This window comes from Onychomys torridus, chromosome 9 (assembly GCF_903995425.1).
Source record: "Onychomys torridus chromosome 9, mOncTor1.1, whole genome shotgun sequence".
NCBI lineage: Eukaryota > Metazoa > Chordata > Mammalia > Rodentia > Cricetidae > Onychomys > Onychomys torridus.
In genome coordinates this window covers 67,709,250-67,725,659 of record NC_050451.1, presented here as the reverse complement: position 1 = coordinate 67,725,659, position 16,410 = coordinate 67,709,250, and the positions used below count along the sequence as shown (strand labels likewise).

Here is a 16,410-nt window from a genome sequence, read left to right as displayed (position 1 = left end):
AGTGACAGTGATTATACCATTCAGGTGACTGTGGGGGTGAGACCTGGTGCTGGGCCACATCCTGACACCTAGGAGTTCTGGAGTCACCAGGGGAAGACATCCTCATGCAATACTGTCTAAAGATTCTGTGATGAAGGCTACTAACCGCTTAAAGGTGTCCAGTGTAACCGAGGCACTGAACATTTTGTTTTATTCAATTTTAACTGTTTTACATTTATTTATGAAAATATTCATTCATTCATTTATTTGTTTGTTTGTTTGCAGTTCTGAGGATGATTGGCCCCTCAAACCCAGGGCTGACCCCTGTTAGGGAAGCACTTATCACTCAGTCATAGTGCCAGCTGCCACCAGCTCCTTGCTTTACATTTAATTAACTTTGTCATGTGTGTTCAGTTTGGTTTCTCACTTGGGACAAGGATTTGAGACACACACACACACACACACACACACACACATACACACACACACATACACACACATACACACACACACATACACACATACACACACACATACACACACATACACACACACATACACACACATACACACACATACACACACACACATACACACATACACACACATACACACATACACACACACATACACACACATACACACACACATACACACACATACACACACATACACACACATACACACATACACACACACATACACACACATACACACACACATACACATACACACACACATACACACACACATACACACACATACACACACACACACATACACACACACATACACACACATACACACACACATACACACACACATACACACACACATACACACACATACACACACATACACACACATACACACACACATACACACACACACATACACACACACACACACACACACACACACACACTCATGTGTACTTGTAGGACACGCAGGTATACACACAGGTGTTTTTGTTCCAGCCTTTGCCTCTCAGGGCTGGGATTACAAGTGGGTGGCTATCCAGGCATCTTCATCATCTTCATCATCATCATCATCATCATCATCATCATCATCATCATCAGGTTTTTCAAGACAGGGTGTCTCTGTGTAATAGCTCTAGCTATCCTGGAACTCACTTTGTAAACTAGGCTGGCCTTGAACTCACAGAAATCGGCCTGCCTCTGCCTTGCAAGGACTGAGATTAAAGGTGTGCGCATGCGTTGCTGTCCTCATAATCTCTATTCTCTTGTCTCAGACTCCCTTTCTACCATCATCCTTAGGTCTGGAACCATAGGCACAGGCCACACAGGCCACTTACTTTAATTTTATTTATTTATTTACTATTTGTTTGTTTGTTTGTTTCTCGAGACAGGGTTTCTCTGTGTAGCTTTGCGCCTTTCTTGGAACTCACTCTGTATAGCCCAAGCTGGCCTCGAACTCACAGAGATCCGCCTGGCTCTGCCTCCCAAGTGCTGGGATTAAAGGAGTGCGCCACCACCGCCCGGCTTACTTTACTTTTAACTAGCCGTCTGTGGCAAAGAGCAATTGGTCACCCTATTTGCCAACACAAGGCCTGAAGCAGGGATTATACTGGGCTGTGCTTGGCGTGGACGGATGGCTCATTCATAGGGACCCAGTAGGGAATGCATCCATCTCCATCCATCCATGCTGTGCTTTCCTCCTGTAGCTCAGAGATCACCGCACCTGAAGACTGCCTTCGCCTCAGTCCGCGGCCCTCAGCGGTCTACTCTGATCACACACGATCTCTTGAGAAAATCGGATGAGGACTCTCTGCCCTCGTACCACCGACTGAGGCCCTCGGTTCCTTTATTTTTGTAGCAAGCAAGGAGGCTCTGCATTTGCAGTTCCGTTTCATAGATAAGGAAACTGAGGCTCCAGGAGGCTCGGCCAGAGGGCGGGAAGTAGGATAAACTCTTGGGGAACTCTGAGGCCAGCAAAGACACTTTCGTGGGTCGGGTTGTCAGGGTGGCGCGGGGGTGGGGGGGAGGAAGCGGAGGGTAAATATTTGGGGCGGTAACCCGGGCTCCGGGCGACACAAGGCGTCACTGCGGTTCTGGGTCGGCGGGCGCGTGGCGAGGGCGGTGCCGGGGTAGGGGAGGGGGGAAGAGGGGTGGAGGACAGGGGCGTCCCCCTAGGTCGCCCGGGACAGACTCGGCGGCCCCGCCCCGCCCCGCCCCTGCCCGTGGCTATAAGACGGGGCGGCTGGCGGGTGGCGGCGCAAGCGAGGAGCCAGCTCTCGGCCCGGCCAAGGAGCGAGGAGGCAGTGCTACCCGAGCGGACTGCAGGGCAAGGCGGCAGCCAGCCACCGGGGCCAGCATCTCTCAGCATCTCTGCCACGCGTGTCGGCAAGCGACTGCTCCATGAAGCCGCCCTCGACTCAGGGCAGCCCAGCGAGGGTGGCGGCCGCAGGTGAGTGCCGGGTTGGGGTGCCCCCTCCATCTCTGCGCCCCAGGATCGAAGCCAGGGGACTCTGTCCACGCTAAGCTACACCCCGAGTCCCGGGGCCCCTGAGAACCCGAGCCTGCAGGTAGGGGCGAGAGAACAAGGGTCGTGAATGTCCCTTTCCACTGCCCACCCTTCCGTTCTCCATCACCCCCCGGTCCCCCCCATCTCCGGGGCGCACACGGCCGGCGGCGCCAGTTCAGTTTGGTTTTCCCATTGGGGACAAGGATCTGAGCCTGACACGTAACGGGTGCTGTCTGACTCAGACTTCCCTCCTCCGCCGCCGCTCGCTGCAGGGAGTGAGCGTGGGCACGAGCAGGAAAGCGCCTGGGGTGGGCTAGGTGACTTCCAGACTTTCCGCTCCCCGCACGGCGTCGGTGACCGGCGCTTGGGAGGGTGGTAGAGAGGTTACGAGGTAACTGCGCGGCTGTCGCTGGCAAACGCAGAGTGAAGTTAGCCATCCTAGTCCGGCGACCGCCCCTCCAGATCCTCCCGCGCAGCGGGCAGAGTCACCCCTACCCCCGGCTCCCTTCAGCTGAGCTCACTGTGCCCGCCCCCAGCCCCGGCCATGGACTCAGCGGCCGCGGCAGACCTGACGGACGTGCTGTGCGAGTTCGACGCCGTGCTGGCCGACTTCGCCTCGCCCTTCCACGCCCGCCACTTCCACTATGAGGAGCACCTCCAGCGCATGAAGCGGCGCAGCAGCGCCAGCGTGAGTGACAGCAGCGGCTTCAGCGACTCAGAGAGTAAGTGAGGCCCGGTTCAAAGTCAGTGGCTTCCTAGGGCTCTAGTGTCAGCCGAGTTGTCTGTAAACTGAGGCACGGTGTCCGGGGCGCGCGGGGGGCGGGGGGGGACTCAGACCCGAGGCCCTGCACCTGCTCTGAGATGCTTGGAGATTTGGAGAGTTGACTTTCTGAGATTTAAGCCCAAGGTGTGCAGGGGCCATGAAGGCAATCTTGGGGGACACGGGGGACTCTTGAAGGACTGTGGGTCTCGCTGTCATGGCAGGTGTCTGTCATGAGGCCTGAAGGTTTGTGCAGTCGGTAAGAACTCCTGGGACCCCAGCTGGCTCTTCCAACAGTTGCCCCGCTTTTCTCCCTGCTTTGCATTTTTAAAATTTTATTGAGACCTTCCCAAGGAGATCTACGTAGTTGAGGACGACCCTGGACTTCTGGTCCTCCTTCCTTGGGCTTCAGGAGGTGCTGGGATGGCAGAGGAGTGCCAGCCAGCACGTTCCCTGTAGGCAGTGCTGGGGGTCAGACCGAGGGCTCCATGCACGCTAGGTCAACACCAAAGCAACAGCACCCTCCCTTTCCTTTTCCAGAATGGGTGCCGGGGGACTTAGGGACACGGGCGAGCACAATAATGGAACATTTGTGAAACCAAAATGATTTCATAAGCTGCTGTTTTGGGAATTTTTGAAATAACTTCATTCGCTTGCTTCTGAACTCCCAGGCTCTGTCGCCACTCCAGGCAATTTTGAAACAATCCTCGCCCTGAGCTGCTGACTGAGTTCAAGTACAGGTTTCAGGCAGGCCCACCCTCCAGGTTGCCCGTAGAGGTTCATCCTGGTAACCTTTCCCACGATGCCTCTATCCTAACATCCTTGGTAGAAAGAAAAGGGGGGGGGGATAATAAACTCGAGTGACCTGCAAGATTCTGGAGCTCTGTTTAGGTGTCAAACAGTGTTATTTGGTGACTACTTATTATACTTGTCTTTCAAATCCTGGCTTGCTCACTGTTTTCCGGTGTGAATTTTCAATTCCGTTTGTTCTTGAGCACTTACTCCCTTGACAGGCTGCAGGCACAGACCTCACCAGGGTGCAGTCGGTCCTTCATCCAGGGAGTAAAAGACATGTTGCTGCTCTGAATTCTAGAGAGTTCTTCCTTGTGACTGGGCGGAGATCAGTTGTGAGATCTGCACCTGAGCTGTCTGTCCTCCTGGGGAGGGATAAGGGCTGACATTCTGGTCAGGGTCTGAGTCACCTGAGCTCTAGTTGGATTTTCTTAGCTGTGCACAGACTGAGGTGTGACTTAGGAGGTGGGGTGGGGTGGGGTGGGTGGGGAATGGAAGAGGGCGGGTCAGCTGTTTGTTTTCATTTACAACTTATTCTGATGCTAATGAGCTGACTGCTTATTCCCAGCATTCCAAGCGATGCCTTGCATTGGAAATTTGTCTCAATACTTGTGGCGTAACTTGAACATTATCTCCTTCCATTGGGTTGATGGGCAAGCTATTCATCATGTATAAATTCTCTTCTCCACAGCAGAGAAGACAGGGTCTGTCACTGCTGCGCTATGGCCAGGGACAGCTCCTTGCTACACCAGAGCCGCCTTCTGCTGGACTAGGGTCTGGCCTTGTGCAGTTATGGCGGGACAGCATCCACATGTTCTTTCCAGGAGGGATTTCAGATCTAGGATGTGTTTTTAGGAGTCTTAGAAAGAGAATTCACTAGAGACAGTTTCTTAACAGTTTGGGAGAGAGTTGATAGAATTTGTTGTTTTTCTTAGGGTATATCTCTGCGTATTTCACTTTCTCCTTTTGTTGTTAACCTTCAACTTTTAGTGTGGTGTTTGGGGAAGGAATGGGAAGGACCTAAGAATGCCCGGTGACCGTGGTCTTTGCTGCCATTGCGGTGGTTTGTTCCCTGCTCAGGAACAGTCTTGGCGGGATTTGGGTGTGACTAAATAATGCTTTCTTTAGGACACACGATAGGTATGTCTTAATTGTCTCCAGAAACGGATCGCAGACATCTGTTACATTCATTTTATCTGTTTGGAGAAAGAGAATGCCTGGGAGAGGTGCAGCCCACTAAAACTTGTCACTCTAGAGAGGGCCAGCCAGGTTTATAATGGTGGCAGCCGCAGCTAGCTAACTTCTACCAAGCCTTCCCTGGGGTCGCTATAATCATTACTTGCTTGCTCTTGACATCAGTCCTCTCTTGCTGGTCTTTGAATGTTAACACACATAATCTTTGCCACAGTCCTTCAAGTTAGGCACTTTTCTCTTCATTCATCTCTTTGATAAAATAACAGATCACAGGCTGGCCTTCTATGGTCTTGCTCTGTCACCACAGGTGGTTGGCTAGAATGTGAACCAGAGCCTGGGAGTATCCTGGTGCTCTACTGTGCTCAGATCACGTGTCTTTTTATACACGGTATTGCAGGTCCTTCTCAAGGCTTTCAGGATTGAAGGCCAGTGGACATCAGTGATGAATATGCCTGAGTTTTGAAAAAGACCTTTTTCCCTCATTAAAAAAATTAGGTTTCACGGGCAGATCTCTGTGAGTTCGAGGCCAGCCTGGTCTACAGAGTGAGTTCCAGGACAGGCTTCAAAGCTACACAGAGAAACTGTCACAAAAAACAAACACACAAAAATCAGGTTTCAGGACTGGAGAGATGGCGCAGGGGTTAAACATAGGATCAGACTTTGGTTCCTAGCACCCATGTGGGGTAGCTCACAACTGCCAGGAACTCCAGTTCCAGGGGGGATCTGACACCTTTGGCCTCCAAGGGCACTTGTGCTCACATGCACAAACACGTACATTCACATAAGTGGAAATGAGTTTAAAAGGGGCTGTGTCTTTCCCACAGCACTTCATTGAGAACAGTTTTTAAATGTCTCAATAAAAGGGCAGTGCAGTTGGAAGCTAGGAAAGTGTTTTTCAGGCTGGACCCTTTGAGGTGCTGTAGAAACTGAACATCCTTGGTTGTTTTTTGTTTGCTTTTAGGATTCTATATATATGTGTGTGTGTGTGTGTGTGTGTGTGTGTGTGTGTGTGTGTGTGTGTGTGTGTATATACACATATATAATTTTATTTACTTAGGTTCTTTCAAGACAAAGTCTTACTATGTTCTCCTGGCTGTTCTGGAACTCACTCTGTAGACCAGGCTCGTCTTCAGACTCCCAGAAATCCTCTTGCTTCTGTCTCCCAAGTTCTGGAATTAAAGGTGTGAGCCGTTATGCCCACCTCTTTTTCAGTAATGTTTGTTTTTAACTTTGGAAGTACAACATAAGTCTTTAAATGAGTTTAATAAAATTTTCACTCACTGTTTAATAGGAATGGTCTGAGGTCTACTGTGCATGTGTGGCTATGACAATATTGTAGATATTTGGGGAGAATAAGAAACTAGATTTTTTTGTTTGTTTGTTTGTTTGTTTTGGTTTTTCGAGACAGGGTTTCCCTGTGTACTTTGCACCTTTCCTGGAACTCACTTGGTAGCCCAGGCTGGCCTCGAACTCACAGAGATCCGCCTGGCTCTGCCTCCCGAGTGCTGGAAGTAAAGACATGCACCACCACCGCCCGGCAGGAACTAGGTTCTTTAGCATAGCAAGACTTAGAACCTCCAAATGTTTTTGCTTATAATCTGGTCTGGCCCTGAAAGAGGAGACTTCAGGAACTCTAGAAACCAGAGTGACAGTTACCTAACTGTTAATGGAACTGAGGAGCTGGGAGCCTGATCTTGTCAAGATGTGAGAGGCTGAGGCCAGGTAGGAGCCCTCTGGATACCTGGTACCATGTTAGGAGCTGAGTGAGTGGCAGCTCTTACACTCTGATAGCTGGCAAACTTTCTTAGAGGGTCAGGGCCACTCCAGAGGGGAGCTGGGCACAATGATCAAACTGAGAGCCAGGACTCTTTCCCACCGTGCCATGCTTCACTGAAGCTGTCAGAATTTAGATTTGGAGGAGAAGAGAGACGCTCATCCCTGCCATTCCCTGCGGGAACAGTGACACAGACCTGGGACTTTTTTTTTCTTGGTAATTACTATAGTTCGCTTGCTACAGATGTGTGGGATGGTTCTATATTTACAGGCACTCTGGGAAAGGCTCACTGTTTGTGGTTTTACTTTTCTCTGGAGTAGCACATGTCAGTTCTAACCCTAAATTACTTTTCTCCCAACCCCCCAAAATGAAAATTTTTATATATATATACCTTTCTTATAAACAAAGCTTCTGTTGTGCTATGGAGTTTCTTATGTTTGATGGGCATACCTAAACTTAGAACACTGTGTATACAATATGCTTTTATTTCTTTTGACGGTCCCTTAGGACACTCAGTCCCAGATCTGAGACTTGAATGCATTAAATGGACCAGGAATTTCAGAGGACACATGTAGTGGGGATTTGATACTACTGAGGTGGGGCTTCAAGGCAGTCTGAAGGAGATGTTTTAAGGTCCACTTTACACATGTGAAGGTCCCCCAAGTCATCACTGCTGAGTTGTCCTTTGATCCTACTTATTCGTAACAATACCCGATAACAGGGTGGGTAGCAATACACACATATGTGTGCTATCAGCCCAAGACACGCTGCTGGCACTTTATCAGACTGACTGAATCTTATTTTTTCAAGAACTAAGGTTCTAAGGGAGCGACCAGAACAAGAGTTAGAGCATCGCTTACCTAGTCATCTACCTCTAGCCTAAGATTCTGTTTAGGCAGGCTCTCAAGAAAAGCCTGGGGGGGGGGGGCAGCGGCAGGGATATTAGGTAAAGAAGTTTAGAGTTTAGGTATTTCTGCATTGTGGACTTGCTCATGGTCACCACTGAAGAGAAACTTTAAAAAAAAAATTTGTTACAATCTGAAAACGTGGGAAGCCAGGGCTGGGAATCTTGATTGTTTTCTTCCCAATGATAATGCCCTCCATTCTGTACACGCTGTTCTCTATTTTGCTAGGAACTTGAAAATCAACCCATTATGAAGCCACAGGCATCCTACACAGAATGCCTAGGTTCTTATTGTTTTCTCAGTGATGGCCTCTGCTCCCTGCCCTCCCCACAGCGGCCTAGCTTCAGGGACCTGGGACTTGGGTTTCTCTTTCCTTTGTGCTCCTGCCCCCCATTAATTGCCATGTGTAAACTATTGCCACAGGGGGATCCAGACAGGGCGACTTGATCAAAGATCCTGGGAGTTCATTTCTTCTTCGTAGTTGAATGGCAAACACACCACCAGAGCCTGGAGTTGGCCTAGGGTGGGTGAAGACATGGAAAGAGCGCAGAACCACAGAGTGGTAATGGGCTGACAGAATGTGAGATTGTGTGTGTGTGTGTGTGGGAGAGCAGTATGAGTTCATTAGCACCGAGGCCACTACAGATCAAACAGTCTGGCTTACCACTGAATTTATTTGTCATGTAAACTATACTCTCTGACCTGGAGGAAAGTGCTTGGGTTAAGGGACTTTTCATATGGACTGGATTTTGAAGAATCAAAGGCGAGTCAGGATGGTCCTGAGACCGTGGCTTCTTCCCCACAGCCCCTCTCTCCACCATATCTGGATTGAAATCTCCCTTACTCCTCTGTGATGTTTTTTCTCTGCCCCGCTATATGCAGGGTGGGGTGGAAAGAGGTGTGGTATTGAAAGCAGCTCTCCAGTGCCAGCTGTCCTGAGAGATAGAGCAGGAGAGGGCGGCCTGTAAGCTCTAGACTAGTGAGTCAGAGCTGGAACTCTGGTCTAAGGATGGGACGATGTTCTTGGATCTCATCTTTCAGAGACAAGGATATTATGGCGGGGGTGGGGGAGTAGGGAGTTGGGGAGTAGTGGTATTCCCTTCTTCTGGGTCATAGTCTGCTTCCCTGAGACCCTCAGTGGTTTTCTTGCCCCCAAAGATGATTCTGTCTTCTTCTCATATGTTTCTTCCTCTGTTTCTGTGGTGATTAAAGTGATGCTCATCCAGGGATCTGCAATGGATGTGCTTGTACCTTCTGTGTGCAGGGGATTGCTACCCTCTACTGCTCTTCTACAGGTGTAAACAGCGGAGAAAGCAAGCAGACGGACTTCCAACTCAAGTTCTAAAGAGTTCCAGCGTCCTAAGAGATATTAATAGGAGGGCTATGAAGTGCCCCATTGTCAAGTACACTTGGGAAGTAAGGCTAGGCCAGACCTGTTTCTTCATCGTAAGACTTCTCAGGACAGTTGTAGTGGGAGTGATGATCAACAGTGTCTGTCCTTGGTGTTGCCAGAACATAGTTGGTCACACATGTCAAAGACTTGCATTCTAGGGGTGGGGGTTGGTTACGATAGTTTTAGATAGGGAGCATGGGTTTAAGGTTCAATGTTGAGGACCTCAGTATGGGTTCATCATCAAAGCCCTGAAAAATGACTGTGGTCCTTTACGGTGGCCTGGGCTGGAACTGTCAAAGGAAGAGAAGATGGTGACGGTTATTCATGAGGTTCTTCTGGGGATGTTTGGAGAAGTGGGCTCCGTGGGTATAGAGGCCAGAAAGGATGACCAGAGGGCACCTGGGTCCTTCTGGTCGGAAGGCAGAGGATGTGGAACCAGACAAGACAACCTGAGGAGGTATGACGGCCATTGAGGGACACGCCCAAGTCTCACATGACTAGAAAGTTCTTTCAGAAACCCGATTTCCTCATATTCTGAGCACATTAAAAAATAAGTCAGCCAAGTTCATTTTGAGTTAATGGAACTAAAACAGGATGTGCTGCCTGTCCCTGAACTAGAGAGAAATGGCTTGAAGGACAGGAGCCTGCCTCCAGGGGAAGCAGGGACCTGGCCAGGCCCTCGTTATTCAGCTGTTCGCCCGAAAAGCCTTTCCAGAGCCCCTGCCACACTCTGGCTGGCTTTGCTTTCCTTTTTTTTTTTTTTTTAACCAGAAAAGTGGCTTCCTCCCTCACCACCACCTCTGGGGCCACATCCTGCTTCCGTTAACATCCTCTGTCTCTGAGCCCCTGCTACCTCCTCTGAGCAGGGCTGGCTTCCTCTGCTTCCTCCTCTTCGGCAGGATTTAGAATGTTGGAACTGGGAGGGAGCGGAAGGATTGTCCAATCTACCTTTCCATCTTATTGATGGGTAAACTGAGGCAGAGAACATGGTCTTTTTTAAGCACCCCTAAGCTGAGCTGCTCCTGGCCCTGGTGCAGCCCGGCCTGGCTGGAACTTTGCCTGCTGCAGCTCTGACATTTGAGGCGCAAGACTAGAAGGAACTGTGAAGTCCCTTGATCGTATCGGATGAACAGCCGAGAACAAAAGCAATCTTTGTTCTTGACTTCAGTTTGTCAGAGACAAGAGTGCAGAATCTTGGTGTGATTAAGACTCATGAGCAGGGAGGGAAATCTTTAGACACAGGATCCAACATTGTGCTTATATCTGAAAGGTGTTTAGAAGGAAGAGAACCCTTTTCGTGAAAAATAATATGCATTTTGAGTGTTCGTTTTTTTATGTGTTTGGGTGTTTCGTCTGTATGTGTGTCTGCGCACCTCTTGTGTGCCTGGTGCCCGAGAAGGCCAGAAAAGGGCATTAGATCCCTAGGATTGTAGTGACAGATTGTTGTGAGTTGCCAGGTAGATGCTGGGAATTGAACCCACGTCCTCTGGAAAAAGCAGCCAGCTAGCTCTTAACTGATGAGCCATCTCTTTAGTGCCTGCCCACCCCCCACCCTCCTTCTTTCTCTTTTGAAGACAGAGTCTCGTGTATTTCAGGTTTCAGGCTGACCTCACTCAGTATGTAGCTGAGGATGACCTTGAATTTCTGACCCTTTGTCCCTAGACTGCTGGGGTCACTGGTGTGCCACTGACACAGTGCCTTGGGACTGGGGGTGGCTTGGTGAGGTTTGTTTTCTCTGCCAGTTAAAGAATTAAAAAGCAGGGAAAGGGGGTTGGGGATTTAGCTCAGTGGTACAGCGCTTGCCTAGCAAGCACAAGGCCTGGGGTTCGATCTTCAGCTCCCAAAAAAAAAAAGCAGGGCAATGGTGATGCACGCCTTTAATCCCAGCACTAGGGAGGCAGAGCCAGGCAGATCTCTGCGAGTTCGAGGCCAGCCTGGTCTACAGATCGAGATCCGGGACAGGCACCAAAATTACACAGAGAAACCCTGTCTCGAAAAACAAAACAACAACAAAACAAAAGGGCAGGAAAAAAATCTTGAGTGCAACAGGAGCTGCAGAGAAATCTTAAGCACTGCAAACAGGAGCAGATAGAATTAGCAGTTGAAAACATGCTGATTACTGGGGGGTGAGGAGACACACACGTGATAGAGACACACAGAGAAAAAGATCCTCTGTAAAGCAGAAAGGGCTGAAAAAGCCAGTGTCTTTCCCGGGGCTGGGTTGTTTTGTTTTGTTTTTGTTTGTTTCTTTTTAAGACTGCAGAGATCCCCACCTCACCCCACCCCCACTTTAGGGCTGGCCAGTTTGAAGAAGGATTGGAGGGCTGATTGCTGCACAACTGTTGTGTATTATGTCCTGATTCTCCGTGAACTTGCTGAGCCCGTCCATCAGCAGGGGACCTGCAGGTGGGAGACAGAAGCCTACAAGGCCTTTGTTGTAAGCTGCCAGGGTTTTTTTTTTTGTCTCAAATCAGGAGACTGAGGAAGTTCACCAACTTTATTATCTAACCATGGCTGGTCTGCCTGCCTGTCTGTCTGTCTGCCTGCCTGCCAGGGAGTCTGTCCAGCGCCTAGTCTTTCACCACTGTGTCTAATTTATGTGGTTCTGGGGATTGGACACAGGGCTTCATGGCTTCTGGACAAGCACCCTACCAACTCAGCTACATCCGTCCGACTCTCATCCCATCAGCCAGCAGCACCTGGCTTGACAGCTGGCCAGTAGACTCCTGTGCAGCAGAGGTCTGGTCCTGTTAACCCACCACACTGTTGAGAGGAGCAAAGGTCGTCAGTGTGCTGGACTGGATACACACATTCACACCTACACACAGACACAGACACAGACACACACACACACACACTTCCCTGCCTTCGATCACTTCTTAGATTGGAAACTGGCCTGTTTTCTTATGTAGATCTACAACAGCTGGTTCTTGGGGAGATTCACCTCTGGGTACTGTAGACTGTCAAGAGTCTGGTTCAGTGAGTACACCTCTGAATGACTATGGCTTCCTTCCTTAAAGGTGCCGACTCACTGTATCGGGACAGCTTCAGCTTCAGTGATGAGAAACTGAATTCCCCAACCGACTCCACTCCAGCTCCGCTGACTTCCTCTGTCACCCCTAGGAAAGGTGAGCTCACAAACCGGACTCTGGCCCGTTATCCTCCACCAAGCTTTCAGAGTACAAAGCCATTGTTTATGGGATCTGGTCCACATGTAGATTCCCTCTTGTGGCCGAGGGGACTGTGTCTCATTAGCCTCCTGGACTAGCTTGCCTTCATAATGTAAAACTCGGCAGTTTGGCTCTGCAGCAATGAGGAGTTGTTTTGTTTTGTTTTGGGGTGACTCGTTTAGCAGCTGTCGTTAGGATTCAAGAATGATCTAACATGGGGCCACTGAGATGGCTCAGTGGGTAAGGGTGCTTGCTGCCAAGCCTGCCAAGCTGAGTTTGATCTCTGGAAGCTACTTGGTAGATGTCCTCTCATCTCCACATGGGCACATACATTCATACACACATACATACCATATATACCAAATGAATGAATGTTTAAAAAAACTAAAATGGACAGGAATCAAAACAACAGCCCCACCCTGTCTCTGCTTCAGTATTAATAGACTCTGGTTTAAAGGGGCATGAATTGGTTCTTAGTTTTTGGAATTGGCCAAGTCTCCCCAGCTAGAGAGCTGGACGTTCTGTTATATTGGACAGGCGCCCTTTTGAGAACAAAAGGAGGTTCCCCCCCCCCAAGGAAAATTGAACTTGCTGAAAATAGATGCAAAATGCAATAAAAATGGAACCAACTTTAAAAGAAATATGACGATCCCATGACTTGTCTCCACCTGGCATGCAAACAGAACTTCCCTCTGTCTTGAAAGGGATATTTTTAAATTCTCTTCTCAACACAAATGTTAGCAGCCACGGGAGATTCGGCCATTGTCCAGCCTCCAATCTGCAGTGGATCTGTGGACTCCAGGGAGAGAGCAGTCTAGAGAATGACTTCAGTAGTGCTCAGATCTGCTACCTAATCCTCCAGAAGTGGGAATTACAGAAGGGGGAATGGGGGGACGGGGAAAAAAAAGCCCCTGTGGCGAGTGGACTTGAAAACTAAGAACAATGAACCATCTGTAGCCAGCAAAGAAAAATATTCAGCAGTGTATTTCAAGGAAGGCATGAGTGACGGACAACCTGTACAGACCGAGAGTAAAATACGTAAGGAAAGCATGTCCCTCTGGCCACAGAGACAGCAATGTCGAGATGAAAGCTCCGTGCTACTCTGAGATGGTTTCTCTCGTTCCCTCTTCCACCTTGTCACATTGGAGGGCCACTGTATTGTCCTCCACAAGCAGCGAAAGTGCCTTCTTCTCACTGTCTCCCAGACTTTCACAACCCTGAAGAGATCCATCTTCCAGGTTAGGAAGGTGGCTTCGGGTGGTAGTGAACCACAGGACAAACACTAAGGCTAGCCTCCAGTTGGAGGAGAAACGAAGGATTGGTGCAGGGCACGCTCCGTGAGGTCTCTGAAGACAACAGGTTTCCGTAATCTGGAAACTCCATAATCCCAGGAAAAATCCTCCACCAGCTGTGTCTGGGAGGGAGACGGAAACTCTTTTCTATTTTCTATTTTGCAGCCAAATTAGGTGACACCAAAGAGCTGGAAGACTTCATTGCCGATCTTGACAGAACATTAGCAAGTGAGTACATGCTTGGTGTTTAAAACATCACTCGCGCCACACCTTTGATAATGGGCTGCCATGTTTCCCAGCTTGCCTGGGGGCGGGAAGGTACATCATAAGCTGCTCTAGGTGTAGAAACAGGACCTCAGTGGCCTAGAAAGTAGCTTGGAGGATAAACTTGCAGGAGAGTAGCTGGAGTTGCTTTCCCAACTGTGCACACAGGTCAGCAGCAGACAATGGAATGTTGTTTAGAAGAGAGAAAGAGAGAGAGAGAGAGAGAGAGAGAGAGAGAGAGAGAGAGAGAGAGAGAGAGAGCGCACTTCGCTGTGGGGATGCCTTGCCAGTTCTGAGAGAAGGAACAAGTCACTTAGCATTCCTCCAGCAAGCCAGAGGGGTTCATGCACTCAGGGTAATTCCCCAAGTTTGATGCAGGATACAAGGTCCTGGTGAGATTTTTTGTGAATATCGAGTGCCAAACAGAAGTGGTCTGGGATACCCGTGCCAACTAGCCAGTGACCCAGATTCAGCGTGCTTCTAATTTGGATCACACGTTGGTTATCCATCTTGTGTGCCCCAAACTGAAGACATCAGGTCAAAATTGTAACACACAACCAGGTGGTGGTGGCGCACACCTGTAATCCCAGCACTCAGGAGGCAGAGGCCGACGGACCTCTGTGAGTTCGAGTCCAGCCTGGACTACAGAGTGAATTCCAGGAAAGGTGCAAAGCTACACAGAGAAACCCTGTCTCGAAAAACAAAACAAAACGAAATTGTAACACATACGGGGTGGGGGTGGAGGGGTGTTAGCAGAAAGAAGGGTCACACTGTCTGTGGGCTCCTTCAAAAGGACAAGATTGCAGGAGGCAGCAGGCTCAGTCCCAGTTTGCAGGGATGCTGGCCTCAGCATCTCTCCTCACGGGGGACTTGTTAAACCTTGGAGAACTTTTTATCCAGGATTCTTAATTATTTAGTGAAAGTGATCATTTTTCTATGAGAAGTACTCTATGTTTTATTCTGCCAGAGAGGTAAACATCGAAAAATTTAGATCCAAAAGTTAATTTAAACAGTCTACTTAGAATAGCCACGGTTTTCACACTCTCCCACTCGGTATTTGCTGGATGGTTTAACTGCCCCCTTTTCTTCCCTCTTGCACCACCTGCATCAGAAGACCTAGGCCTGTTTCGACAGATTATTCTAATTGCAGCACAATTTGTATTAGGCCCATGCAGCAAGCCTGCCTACTTCATGCCAATTGCAGCTGGCCTCCCAGTCAGTCCAGTTAGCCAGACTACATGGCATGGGAAGCCTGCTATTAACTTTGCTTTTGATGCCCGTCTAAGACCATGTGATGTGGTTAAGCACAGGGATTGCGAGTGTCTGGCTGGGCTAACTAACCTTCTCTCTCCTTTTCAGGTATGTGAAGAAGCGAGGGGTTCGGGGTCCTTAGGCCACAAGCGTGAAACCCCTGAAGACTCCAAGGGCCTGGCAGAATCAGCTACTAGAATCTGCTGCAGGAGGGGACAGAGCTAAGGCTCCCGTGGCCGGCCTCGGCTCATCCTAACTTTTGCTGGCGGGCCCATCTCTGGGCAACTCAGACAGTAGAACTGACTTGTTTACCTGCCTGCAGCATATTTCAACAGATGATCTATCTAATGTGTTTTCTCCTTAAACATAGCTCTTCTATAATTTAAGATGCATTTATGGAAATATTTGTAATTACTTATATATAGTTGGAGACCGTAATAAGCTTTTCCCATCATAATATATTTTTGTATACAAATAAAGTTTAAACTGGAATCTACTTTGAAAGCTGTCTTATTACTGCCAATAGATTACTGCATTCAGTAATTTTCTAACAGGAATGACGGGCCTCTGGATTCCCAGTGAGAATACTGTGTGTTGTGGTTATACTCACTTAAGGGTGGCCAGCTTCCTGAAGCTGTCTCTGCACTCTAATCCTTACATTCTCAAAATCTTTTCGTTGTGGGCTGGACAGATGCCTCAGTGGTTAAGAGCAATCGATGCTCTTCTAGAGGATTTGGGTTCAATGCCCAGCACCTACATGGCAACTACATTTGTCCTAAACTCCAGTGCCAGGGGATCTGACACCCTCCTCTGGCTTCCTCTGGCACTGCATGCATGTGGTGCACAAATATACATTCAGGCAAACATTCATACATATAAAATAAAAATAAATAAAATTTCAAAAAAATTCAAAAATGTATTCCCCTTGGGGCTGAGAGATGGCTCAGCAGTTACGCACACTGGTTGCATTTCTAGAGGACCCGGGTTGGATTCCCAGCTCCCAATAATGTTGCTCACAACTATCTGTAACTCTAGTTACAGGGAATCTAATGCCATTCTCTAATCTCTTCAGGTTCCAGACATGTACCTAGTGCCCAGACATACTGCAGGAAAAGGCCTCAAACACATAAAACTAAATAAATCATTAAAAAA

General features: G+C 48.8%; 1 protein-coding gene across 1 annotated transcript; it reads left to right on the top strand.

The window, feature by feature from the left end:
- Nucleotides 1-2,200: 2,200 nt before the first annotated feature.
- Rgcc (regulator of cell cycle) lies at nucleotides 2,201-15,754 on the top strand. Its single transcript, XM_036199840.1, has 5 exons — nucleotides 2,201-2,406; nucleotides 3,000-3,185; nucleotides 12,302-12,409; nucleotides 13,909-13,971; nucleotides 15,367-15,754. The coding sequence occupies exons 1-5, from the start codon at nucleotides 2,358-2,360 to the stop codon at nucleotides 15,372-15,374; spliced, it is 414 nt and encodes a 137-aa protein (XP_036055733.1). The 5' UTR covers nucleotides 2,201-2,357; the 3' UTR covers nucleotides 15,375-15,754.
- The last annotated feature ends 656 nt before the right edge of the window (nucleotides 15,755-16,410 follow it).

Excerpts from the sequence above, each read along its gene's own strand:
- Rgcc (XM_036199840.1), top strand. The coding sequence starts at position 2,358 with ATGAAGCCGCCCTCGACTCAGGGCAGCCCAGCGAGGGTGGCGGCCGCA. Across the intron at positions 2,407-2,999 it reads AGCGAGGGTGGCGGCCGCAG|CCCCGGCCATGGACTCAGCG; the intron begins GTGAGTGCCGGG and ends GCCCGCCCCCAG. Across the intron at positions 12,410-13,908 it reads CTCTGTCACCCCTAGGAAAG|CCAAATTAGGTGACACCAAA; the intron begins GTGAGCTCACAA and ends TCTATTTTGCAG.